Source organism: Puma concolor, chromosome B3 (assembly GCF_028749965.1).
Source record: "Puma concolor isolate L17-30 chromosome B3, mPumCon1.1.hap2, whole genome shotgun sequence".
Lineage (NCBI taxonomy): Eukaryota > Metazoa > Chordata > Mammalia > Carnivora > Felidae > Puma > Puma concolor.
The window spans coordinates 11,428,326-11,441,091 of record NC_141672.1 but is presented as its reverse complement, the minus strand read 5'-3'; the positions used below and the strand labels follow the sequence as shown (position 1 = coordinate 11,441,091).

Genomic DNA, 12,766 nt, shown 5'->3' with positions numbered 1-12,766 from the left:
ACCCCCTAATAAACAGTGGAGCCACAATTTGAACCACAGCAGTCCAACTTCAAAGTCTATGCTGACCTCTGGACTCCACTGCCTCCACTCTAATATATACTGGACATGTCACCCACAGGTGTGGATGGGCACTGACAATCCCTTCCCACTCTGTGGCACACACCACTGATCAACAACAGCCTTCTCCACCGAGTCCAGATAACACGATCATTTCCAATGCAGCTCTCAGCGCCGCTATGAACTGTTCATAACGGTGCTAGAAATGAGGTCTACTGGCCATTCTTCACTTTGTTCTCCCAACATACACCCCAACTCATGGCCAGCTGCCCACTTCCACACGTTCCTTCCTCCTTCCACCTCTACATACCCAGATCCTCCCCATTCTTAAATGCAAAGCATCTTTTACAAAGTTCTTTCCGACCTCCCAAACTGAAGTTACTTTTCTCTCCCATTGTATTTTACAACTTTCTAACACCTTCTGCCTTAAATTACGGCTATGGTTGTTTCATCTCCTCTAGTGGACTTGATACTTCTCTGGGGCCAGGATTATGCTTTGTTCATCTGGATATCTCCCACAAAGACTGACTCAGCCTCTTTCGCCCAAAAAAGGATGAAGAAAGATTTGCTAAATGGAATTGGTAGCCTGAAAGACTTTTTAAAGCATGAGGAATTAGAAAGGAGAAATAATAATGCCAGATAGCTACCATTTACTGGGTACTTAGCACTGTGGGAGGTGTTCATCAGCAGGAGCCCGTTTAATTCTCATCATCACCCTAGGGTTTCAGCAGCATTATGACTCCCAGTTTACAAACAATGACACTGAAAACCAGAGATGCCAAGTAACGTGCCCAAAGCTAACCAACTATGAAGCAGGCCACAAGCATTCAAATGCTCCAAGTGTGGTTTTGGAGCCCATATTCCTAACCACCACGCTATGCTAATATTCACCAGGTGCATGCATAATTAATGTCAGTATCAATAGCAGCTGACATTTAGTAAGTGCTTAGGATGTACCTTGTGTTTTTCTAAGCTCTTCACACAAGATAACTTAGTTCCCTTTAATAAGAACTCAGAGGGGCGCCTGGGTGGCTCCGTCGGTTAATCATCCGACTTCAGCTCAGGTCATAATCTCACAGTTTGGGAGTTCAAGCCCCACGTGGGGCTCTGTGCTGACTGCTCAGAGTCTGGAGCCTGCTTCGGATTCTGTGTCCCCTCTCTCTGCCTGCCCCTCCCCTACTCATGCTCTGTCTCTCTCTCTCGAAAATAAACATTAAAATAAAAAAAAAAAACTTAGAAAAGTAGATACTATAATAACTTCCATTTAACAAATAAAAACATACGGTTTAAAGAGATTAAAATAGCTTGCGTAAAGTTACATGGCTGGGATTTAAGCCCAGGAAGGTCTTAAGCTACCACACTCTTCTATTTCTCTATACCAGGATAGCCAGTTTACATGCTACTATGCCCATTCCATGAAAGAAAACAAGACTCTAACCTGCCAGTAAGTATCAATTAGTTTGTCTAAATCAGAGAAAAGGACGATGTGACATCAGAAATGCCAAGAGGTTTTTTAAGAATAAATCTCATGAGGGGCGCCAGGGTGGCTCAGTCGGTTAAGGGTCCGACTTCGGCTCAGGTCATGATCTCATGGTTCATGAGTTCGAGCCCCGAGTGGGGCTCTGTGTTGATAGCGTGGAACCTAGAGCCTGGTTCGGATTCTGTGCCTCGCTCTCTGCCCCTTCCCCACTCCTGCGTGCATGTACTCTCTCTCTTAAAAATAAGCAAACATTAGAAAAAAATTAAAAAAAAAAAAAGAAAGAATAAATCTCACAAACTCTTGAATGCAGAGAACAACTGGAGAGTTGACTGGGCGGGCAGGGGTGGGGGGGTGATGGGCACTGAGGAGGGCCCTTGTTGGGATGAGCACTGGGTATTGTATGTAAGCGATGAATCACGAGAATCTACCCCCAAAGCCAAGAGCACACTGTATACGCTGCATGTTAGCCAACTTGACAATAAATTATATATTAAAAAAAAAAGAAATCTCACGAGTATTCTGAAAGTGACAGCAGTTAGTCGGTCACTAGACGCCAGTGGTACTCTGCTGCATGAGGCCCTGGGACCAACAATTCCTCCTCCCTCCTGCTCCCTCCCCAAACCTTCACCTAAAAAATTCCCCAGTCAGGGGCGCCTGGGTGGCTCAGTCGGTTGAGCGTCCGACTTTAGCCAGGTCACGATCTCACGGTCCGTGAGTTTGAGCCCCACGTCGGGCTCTGGGCTGATGGCTCAGAGCCTGGAGCCTGCTTCCGATTCTGTGTCTCCCTCTCTCTCTGCCCCTCCCCCGTTCATGCTCTGTCTCTCTCTGTCCCAAAAATAAATAAAAAACGTTGAAAAAAAAATTAAAAAAAAAAAAAAATTCCCCAGTTAGCACAACAAAGTCTCTACTGCCCTACCTGGTAATGGATGACATGCTGGACTTTAGGGATATCCAGACCCCGAGCTGCCACATCTGTTGCCAGGAGAACACAACTGTGGTGGAGAGACAAAGCTCATTAATAACAACTAACAGCTCTCATTAATCAAATTCTTACCACCTGCTGAATACACTAGATAAAGAAACTGAGGCTCAGACAGATTAACTCCCAAGGCATAAACACGGCCGTTCACTTGTGAAGCCAGGATCCAAAGTGGGGTCTCGCTGACCACAATCGACAAGCCACACCCTGCAATAAAAAGCTACCTTCAGTAACTTAAATGAGGTCAAGCCCATTCTAGGTCAGGGACCTCGTCTTCTATCACCGTCCCACTTACTTCCCTCACATACACTTTCCTCGCTTTCCTTCAAACATGCCAAACATGCTCTGGCCTCTAAGCCATTAAACTTGCTACACCTTAGGCCTTACAAGGTCTTCCTCAGACATTCCGGTTTCCTTGCTTTGTCCACACTCTGCTACAATCCCTCCTTCTTAGAGAAACCTCCCTGACCATACCCCACAGTCTGCACAACTCTGCTCCTCAGCACTCAGCAACACCTTACAAACTACAGACTTGCTTTTCAATTTATCATCTCCCTCCACTGGAACATAAACCTCATAACAGTAAGGACTTTGCACTATTCACTGTTCTATTACCTAGAACAGTGCCCGGTTGATAGTAAGCATGACATAATTTCACTGGGTAATGTTTCTTAATGTGTGCGTACTTCAAAGAAAGTCAAAAGCACCTGAGGTATGTATGTCTTCAAAACATAAGATTCTGGGCTTTTCAGAATCCCCACTCCCTGTAGCTCTGATGTAGGGCACAAGAATGTGATGCAAATTAAAATTTATGAAACATTAAACCGCAGCTCTAAGTCAATGGCGGCAACTTTTTCTGTAAAGTGCCAGATGGTAAATCACTTTGGGCTTTGAAACTACTCAACTTTTGCTGTTCTCTGTGCAAAAGCAGCCAGAAACAATAAATAAATGGGCCTTGCTGTGTTCCAATAACACTGTACTTATAAAAACAAGCAGTGAGCCAGATTTGGTCCATGGGCCATCGTTTCCTACTCTCTGATCAAGTAAACCACTAAATTCTATCTGGCAACATTCCAAGGGAGGTAAACCAGACACTTGTTCTGGAAACTAATCACTCTGTAACCGGACAAAACACTGTGCAGAAGTCAATCAAGACCCAACCTCAACCTTCACAGGCCCTTATCCTGACCACATGCACACTGCTGTCTGAGCATCAGTCTGGCCCAAAAAGAGATGCACAGTGACAGCACAGTAGGACACAGCATGCACTCTGGGCCTGACACGCTTGTCTGAGGCCCAGCTCTGTCACTTTCAGGATGAGAAACCTTGGGCAAGCTTTCCTAGATCTTACTGTTTTCAATCTATAAAATGAGAATAATGATAATAAATGATACGAAATAAGTATTAAAGCTAACGTTTAGCAAGTGCACACTATGGGCCAAGCATTGTTCTAAATGCTTTATATGTATAAATTAATTTAACCTATGCAACAACCTCTCAATTAGCTTCTATTATTATACTGTTATGCTAATTATGAGAGAAGTGAAACACAACTGAAGTAATTTGGTCAGCTAGAAGTGGCACAGCCAAGGTCTTGACCTCAAGCAATCTGATTCTCTCTTTTTAACCATGAATCTATTCTGCTCCTTCTCAAGGATGTTAGAATTCCATGAATGTGCTCATGTATTTAAAACGCCAGCATAATACTTATTGTATCATTAAGTGTTCAGTAACAGTTGGTATTATCGTCACCATTACTCATTATTTTTTGAGAGAGAGCAGGAGCAGAAGAGCAGAGAGAGAAGCAGAGAGAAAATCGTAAGCAAGCTCTGTGCTCAATCCTACAACTATGAGATTACCTAAGTCAAAATCAAGAGCTTAACCGACTGAGCCACCCAGGAGCCCCTACCATTACTCATTGTTAAGAAAGTTTCTGTTGGGCATTATTAGCAACTAAATGCATTAGTGAGAGTAAGCCTGCTTCATGATGTGCAAAAAAGGGCTACCTTCTACCGATAAGGCCTCCATGTCAGAAGGTAGCTTCCCACCCTCTCCCACCGTCCTGGCAACCTTGATGTAATGGCTAGAGCCTGGGTTCTGGGTACAGGCCTGACTTACTCTTCCAGACGGGCAAACTGCTCCAGGTTTCTGAGCCTCTGCTTCTGGTGCATGCAGGCATGTAGGGTCAGAGGCATGATATCTAGGACTTTGAGGAGCCCAGAGAGGCGTTTGATGCAGGAGATGCTGTTGGCAAACACTAACGTGCGGCCCGGATACTGCATCAGGAAGTAGTACAGATAGAAGTCTTTCTCATCAGCCTCACAGTGAATCTTGGTCTCTGTCAGTGTCTCCACTGTGGCCTCATTTCTGGTGAGATCAATGACCTTGGGCTTGCCCCTCATACCAATCTTCTGCACGAGGAGATCAAGTTTGGCAGTTTTGTCCATTTTCTTCGTGTGCTTCTTATGAAGGATTCGAGCAGGAGCTTGATGTACCAGGGTCAGCGTGGCAGAAAAAATAAGGGTCTGTCTCTTTGGATTGTATTGGGAGTCACTGAGCATCTCCAGCAGCTGTGAGAGCTCAGCAAAGTGGCCTTTCTCAACCATCCGATCAGCCTCATCGACCACAAGGCACCTGCAGATCCAGACAGATCCACATAACCTGGTTAGTAGCAGGAGTCATTTACAGCACACTCGACTACCATCGCAGCTCTCAACAGAGACACACACACACGCCACCACCTCCAGGGCCTCAACTAACCTTCCTCATGCACACTGGGTTTTCTAAAGGCCCAAGTCTGGCTGGCACCACACTGTGGCACACAGTGATGAGGAGAAGGTACTGCATATACTACCATGCCACCCCAGGTCCACTTCAGAAAGGGAGGGAAAGGGAAAGGAGAGGTACTGTCACTTACCTGAGCTGCTTAAGATTGCTCAAATGAGGGTGCTTTTCTTTAATTAGCTCCCACAGCCGGCCCGGAGTGGCAATCACAATCTCGGGCTGGCGGTTCAGCATCCTCTGCTGTTTCTGCGCAGACATTCCACCAACCAAAATAGCAGTTTTAATTCCTGTGGTACACAAAATATGAGAGACCCTGTTATTCAGTCTGGCTGCTTATTTTCTGCCATGGCTGACACAGGTGCTCCCAGATTAGCAGAGGCCATCAACCACCAGGACAGCTCCCGTCTCTTTTTGGATAGCGCTAAAAGAGTGGGCCTGGCCTAACCGTTGGTGTCACTCCTAGAAGGCACATCAAGTCTTCTATGGTCTAGGCCTTGCCTGCTTCCCCAACCTCATTTCTTTCTACTCCCTCCCCTCTATCAACAACAGAAGACCTGGATTCAAACCCAGGCATATTTACATCCAAAGTTCCCGGAAAACTGAGCGGCAGCGCACAATGCTGGGAAAGATGTCACTCTGCAGCTATCACACAGCTCCCTAGGAACCCTGCCATCCCCCTCAATTAGAATGACTCTGAACCTCCTCTAATAGCCTACTGTTCTGTTCTCTTCTCTCGCGGAGGACTTCTCAAGGTATCCAATGTGGAAAGAACACATAGGATCATACAGGCCAAGTGCTTAGCAAAATGCCTGGCACACAGTAAGAGCTTGGTAAGTACTGCTGGCTTTTCGTATAAAGTTAAAATTCACACTGTGCAGCCCATCCCAAAAGGAATTCCCTCAAAGAGTAAGTTCAACACCTCAAGCCAGAGGTTGGCAAACTTTTTCTGAAAGGGTCGATAGTAAACATTTTGGCCTAGTGAGCTAAATGGCCCCTACTTCATTCTGCCTTGATAGTGCAAAAGCAGCCACAGACACAATGTAAACAAATGGGTATGGCTGCACTTTCTTTACACTTTGCCCATCTCTGCCCTAAGCATCCACCATATGCAATAAATAACTAACTACCCATGCATCTAGAACGGCATTAGCTGTGTGTCATTCTTAGGAGAACAGACAAAGCATCAAACAATTTCTGTAAGGCTTAATTCTCTGGCAGGAGAGAAAGATTTCTCCTAAAGGGTAGGAGCCACAGTTCATTCACCTTTGCCACCCCGGCATCTAGGATCCTCTAGGATCCTTGGAAATATTTATTAAATGGAATTAAACAAACCTCACCTGTAAACTTGGCCACGGCATCAATATGTTGCTTAACCTGGACAGCGAGCTCCCTGGTAGGAGTCAGAACCAGTCCAAGTAAAGGGCGCTTCGGATGTGCTTTACAGGTGGCGGTTTTGCCACCCAGCTCTTGTTTTAACCCTCCAGTCTGCTCTTCGTCCAGCTTTTCCTCTTTGCCTTCATCCTGCTTGGGGATGGCCTTCTCCCTGATCAGGGAAGAAGGTCCTTCACCAGCATCATCATCACAGAGGGGCAGCGCCCGGTCCGACACGGCAGCTCCAGTCTCGATCTTGCTGGGTGGCGCTCTAGCCTTCACTCCAGCTTCACTGGGCAGGGCTTCTCCCTCAATTCCAATCTCATCAGGCAAAACTCCAGACTCAGTTCCGGCCTCGGTCCCGGCCTCGCTAGGTAATGCTCCTGGGTTCCCTAGAGTTGGAGTGGGCTTCTTTTTCACCTGCCACTGCAGTACTGCATGGATCATTGGAATGGCAAAGGCAAGGGTTTTTCCACTTCCTTAGAAGTAAAACAAAAACAAAAACGGTGTGAATCAACAAACGCACATACCTTTTCTCTGGGGCTCTTTCTTTTACACAGACTAAGGGATCCTGAAATAGCCAAGTGCCAGGCTGACCAACCCCAAGCTCCTCCACCCAGCAGATTCCCCCACAGCACTGCAACCAGAGGCATCTGGAATTAAAAGCCGAAAAAAAGTCTGGCAGACTAGCCCTGAGGCCTAAGGTCACCAATGTGAACTACACACAAAGTCCACGCGCTGAAACTCTAAACAGATAGACAAGTTTTGTGTGTGCGTGTTGTCACTGTTGTGAAGAAACAACACCACGTTAGGGTGTGAGGAATGGAAACCTGTGTATAGTTTTCCAAGACCTTAGATGGAGAAGGTGGGAGTAGAAGACAATTTTTTTAGTTTTTGAGAAAACTTTAAATCAGCACACTTTTCTCTATGTTTGAACATGGTCAAACTGACCTTTGAATGTATATGACACCCTAATTCACATCCTCTAGGTGGTTAATACAAACCAACAAGACACTGCAAATTGAGAATTTAAAGTAGTTCCAAAGTTATAATGCCCCAAGCAAAAGCAAATAAATGACCTCTGGAGGAAGAAACCTTTATCATAAGCCTCAAAGAATTCTCTCTAGTCATTTTCAGAGGAAAATGAGCAGCTCTCAGTTAAAAAAAAAAATAACCCACAAGAAAACAAGGTATACTATGAGCAAGAACTGTAAGAGAGCAAAACAGACCCATTAACACTTCAGATAAAATGGCACTTTTCATCAGAAACCATCAAAGCTAGAAGACAGAACTACATCTTTATTTGAACACCTGAAAAAAAAAAATCTGACAACACAGAACTCTACACTTAGCAGAAATTCCTTTCAAAACAAATATAAAACAAAGACATCTTGGCACACAGAAGCTGAATAGTTTATCATCAGCAGGACCTGGACTACAGGAAGTACTAAAGGGAGCATCTTCCGTGCAAAAGATGCTACTGGATGCGATTCTGGATCTGTACAAAGGAAGTGCACCAAAAATGGTGATGGTAACATGGGTAAACACGAAAGATGTCTTTTTCTTATTTAAACATATTATTTAAGTTTAAACTTATTTAAACTTAAAATTACTATACATAAAAACATATTTTGGATTTCTAAAGTATATAGCAAAAAGCACAAAGGAGAGGAGAAATAGAAATATATTTTTGTAGGGTTCTTGTACTATATATAAAATAGTATGTTATTACTTGAAGGAAGAGCATAACATATTAAAGATACATACTATGAATCCAAAAGCAACCACTAAAAGGAGATAACAGAGTTACAGCTAATACTAAAAGATATAAAATGTCATCACAAAAAATATTCAATCCCAAAGAAGAGGAAAAAGAGAATAGCAAATAGCAAAACAACATATTACAACCTAACCATTACCAATAATCAAATTAAATATAAATGACCTCAACAAATAAGACTGTGAGACTTAAGAGCAAGACCCAAGTATATGCTGTCTACAAGGATGCCATGTTGTTTTATTTTTTTCCTTACAAGTCTCAGTTTAACATAAAGCATATTTTATAAAGATGAAAAGCCAGTGAAGAGGTACATAGGGCAAGGTCTGGAAGGGTCCCAAGTGCAAAGGCTTCTGTCCCTGTGGAATGGGGGCACACCACCCTCCCAGCACACAGATATGTTCATCAACCTGGAAGCTTCAAGAAACCCACTTAAAATTTTTTTTTTTTTCAACGTTTATTTATTTTTGGGACAGAGAGAGACAGAGCATGAACGGGCGAGGGGCAGAGAGAGAGGGAGACACAGAATCGGAAACAGGCTCCAGGCTCTGAGCCATCAGCCCAGAGCCCGACGCGGGGCTCAAACTCACGGACCGCGAGATCGTGACCTGGTTGAAGTCGGACGCTTAACCGACTGCGCCACCCAGGCGCCCCAAGAAACCCACTTTAAATACAAAGACATAAGTAGGTTAAAAGTACAAGTGTGGGGGCGCCAGGGTGGCTAAGTCGGTTGGGCGTCTGACTTCAGCTCAGGTCATGATCTCACAGTCCGTGAGTTTGAGCCCCGCATCGGGCTCTGTGTTGATGGCTCAGAGCCTAGAGCTGGCTTCGGATTCTGTGTCTCCCTCTCTCTCTGCCCCTCCCCTGCTCATGCTCTCTCTCTGTCTCAAAAATAAATAAAAACATTAAAAAAAAAAAAAAGTACAAGTATGAGGGAAGCCTGGCTGGCTCAGTTGGTAGAGCATGTGACTCATTCTCAGGGCTGCAAATTCAAGCCATACATTGGGTGTAAAGATTACTTTAAAATAAAATCTTTTTAAAAAAGTACAAGTATGAAAAAAACCACACCATGCTAACGTGAATCAAAATAAAGCTGGAAAAGGTACATTAATATGAGAGAGAGAAGATTTTAGAAAAAAGAAGACTGGGGATAAAGAGGGCCATTTCATAATGGAAGGAATAAAGTCATTTAAAAGATGTAACAGTCCTAAACATGTAAACACAAGTAAAACAGAGCTTCACAACACAGGAAACAAAAACTAATGGAACTGCAAAGAAAATTATCACTCAAGGAAAAATAAGTAACACAAATATTCTAATATATTAAAGCAATTAAATTTGTAGTTAAAACCCATCCTACTAAAAGTGCAGGCACAGATAAATTCTACTAAATAAGGTAGGAAAAAAAAACCAATTCTATACAAACTTTCAGAAAATTGAGAATACTCAAGTCATTCTGAGGCCTGAATGACTCTGTGACTCCAAAACCAAAGACATTATAAGAAAACTACAAGCTAACATCTCATGAAAAGAAATTCAAAACTTATCAACAAAATTTAGCAAATCAAATCCAACAATATATAAATGGAATAACACACCGTGACCAAGTTTGGGTTATCCCAAGTATGTAAGTTTGGATTAGTATTTGAAAATCAGTGTACTTCACCATTATCAACAGACTCAAAATGAAAACCACTTATCTTTGTTTTTTAATGTTTATTTATTTTGAGGTAGAGTGCAAGCAGGGGAGGGCAGAGGGAGAGAGAAAGTCTCAAGCAGGTTCCACGCTCAGCGCTCAATCCCACAACCTGTGAGATCATGACCTGAGCCGAAATCAAGTGCTTGATGCCCAACTGATTGAACCACTCAGGTGCCCCAAAAAACCAGTTGTCTTAATAAATGTAGAAAGAGAATTTCAAAAAACCCAACAAGCATTCCTAATAAAAAAGTTCAGCAGGGGTGCCTGGGTGGCTCAGTCGGTTGGGCATCCGACTTCGGCTCAGGTCATGATCTCGCAGTCTGTGAGTTCGAGTCTCGCGTCGGGCTCTGTGCTGACAGCTCAGAGCCTGGAGGCTGCTTTGGAGTCTGTGTCTCCCTCTCTCTCTCTCCCCCTCCCCTGCTTGTGCTCTGCCTCTCTCTGTCAAAAATAAATAAACATTAAAAAAAAAAATTAAAAAAAGTTCAGCAAAGTAGGAGCTGAGGAGAATTTTCTCAATCTGACAAAAGGCAAGTAAAACCTGATATCATACTTAATGATGACACTTAACAATAGTGCTCACTATACCATTTCAATTCAAAATTGTACTGGAGATTTTAGTCAGTGCGGTAAGACAAAAATAAAAGGCATCTAGGCTGGACGATAACATCATCTTTGTAGAAAATGTGCTGTAATCTTCAAGAAACTACTTGATGGTACCAACTTGGAGGGTGTAAGTCAATATACAAAGACATCATATTTCTATTTGTTAGCAACAACCTGAAATAGAAAATTTTAAGTTGCCATTTACAATGGCATCAGGGGCACAGGGGTGGCTCAGTCAGCTGAGTGTCCGACTTCAGCTCAGGTCATGATCTCATGGGTCATGGGTTCGAGCCCCATGTTGGGCTCTGTGCAGACAGCTCAGAGCCTGGAGCCTGCTTCAGATTCTGTGGCTCCCTCCCCCTCTGCCCCTCCCCTGCTTGCACTCTCTTTCTCTCAGATAAACATTAAAAAAAAATTTTTTTTACTTAAATTTTTTTTTTCAACGTTTATTTATTTTTGGGACAGAGAGAGACAGAGCATGAACGGGCGAGGGGCAGAGAGAGAGGGAGACACAGAATCGGAAACAGGCTCCAGGCTCTGAGCCATCAGCCCAGAGCCCGACGCGGGGCTCGAACTCACGGACCCCGAGATCGTGACCTGGCTGAAGTCGGACGCTTAACCGACTGCGCCACCCAGGCGCCCCCAAAAAAAATTTTTTTTAAATGGGCAGGAGAACTGACAAGACACCACCAAGGCATCACCAAGGAATCCACCAAGGAATATGGATGACAAACAGGCACTTGAAAAGATGCTCAAAGATTAGCCAGGGTTAAAGACTGTACATACCAAGTGTTGGCAAAAACATGGACCAATTCAAACTCTCATAACTTGGTGGGTATGTAAAATGGTATAATCAGTTTGGAAAACTCCTAAAAAGTCACACTTACCGTAAGACCTAGCCATTTCACAGGTATTTACCCAAAAGAAATGAAAGCATATACACATACAAGGACTAATGCACCAATATCTATGATAGGTGTTTTTTTACTGTTTATTTTTGAGAGAGACAGAGAGAGCGCGCGTGCGCGCACACACAAGTTGTCTTTTTTTTTAATTTTTTTTTTTTTAACGTTTATTTATTTTTTTGGGACAGAGAGAGACAGAGCATGAACGGGGGAGGGGCAGAGAGAGAGGGAGACACAGAATCGGAAACAGGCTCCAGGCTCTGAGCCAACAGCCCAGAGCCCGACGCGGGGCTCGAACTCACGGACCGCGAGATCGTGACCTGGCTGAAGTCGGGCGCTCAACCGACTGCGCCACCCAGGCGCCCCATAAGTTGTCTTAATAAATGTAGAAGGGCAGGGGCAGGGCAGGAAGAGGAGGAGACAGAGGATCCAAAGTGGGCTCTGTGCTGACAGCAGAGAGCCCAATGCAAGGTTCAAACTCACAAACTGTGAGATCATGACCTAAGCCAAAATCAAGAGTCGGATACATAACCGATTAAGCCACCCGGGCGCCCCTACAATAGTTTTATTTCTGATAGCCAAAAACTACAGAGAACAAAAATACCCATCAATGGATAACCAAACTGTGCTTTATCCATGTCCTGGAATACTACTCATCAATAAAAAGCAATGAATTATTGGCACTTGTAATAACATGGTTGAATCTCAAACTATGCTGCAAGAGCCAAAACACCCACCTCCCCCGAAAGTCCATATTGTATGATTCCATTATATAAAAGTCTTGAAAACACAAACTAATCTCCAGTGCTAGAAAGCATATCAGAAGTTGTCTGGGAATGAACAAGGAGCAGGACCCAGGAAAAGAGAGATTACAAAAAGGGCCCAGAGCATCTTGTGGGGGTGACGGAAACATTCATTATCTGTGCGGGGAGCAGTTTGTTCACAGCCCCGTAAGTCTTTGTGAATCTGAGACCTGCAGAATCCCAGCATGCCACAGAGATAAGCCGATAGGAGCTGAGGTACGAATCCAAATGTCAGGGTCTGGCAACAGTGCGTTGCACAACCTTGCCTCTGCTTCCAGAAACCCACTTCCAGGCCTCCGCACATACCA

General features: G+C 44.0%; 1 protein-coding gene and 1 long non-coding RNA gene across 4 annotated transcripts in view; both read right to left on the bottom strand.

The window, feature by feature from the left end:
- DDX24 (DEAD-box helicase 24) overlaps positions 1 to 12,766 on the bottom strand; it is a 33,183-nt gene that overhangs the window by 4,737 nt on the left and 15,680 nt on the right. For all 3 annotated transcript variants that reach the window (XM_086708903.1, XM_025919523.2, XM_086708901.1), the window contains exons 3-6: positions 6,638 to 7,150; positions 5,434 to 5,587; positions 4,635 to 5,150; positions 2,454 to 2,529 (exon numbers count right to left, since the gene is read on the bottom strand). In XM_086708903.1, the coding sequence (XP_086565029.1) occupies positions 2,454 to 2,529; positions 4,635 to 5,150; positions 5,434 to 5,587; positions 6,638 to 7,150 (1,259 nt within the window). The remainder of the gene's footprint in view (positions 1 to 2,453; positions 2,530 to 4,634; positions 5,151 to 5,433; positions 5,588 to 6,637; positions 7,151 to 12,766) is intronic.
- On the bottom strand, positions 7,951 to 11,165 carry LOC147579743 (uncharacterized). The gene is made up of 2 exons (XR_015252061.1): positions 9,092 to 11,165; positions 7,951 to 8,858 (listed from the first exon to the last, which is right to left on the bottom strand). It is a non-coding gene; the product is annotated as an uncharacterized LOC147579743 (long non-coding RNA).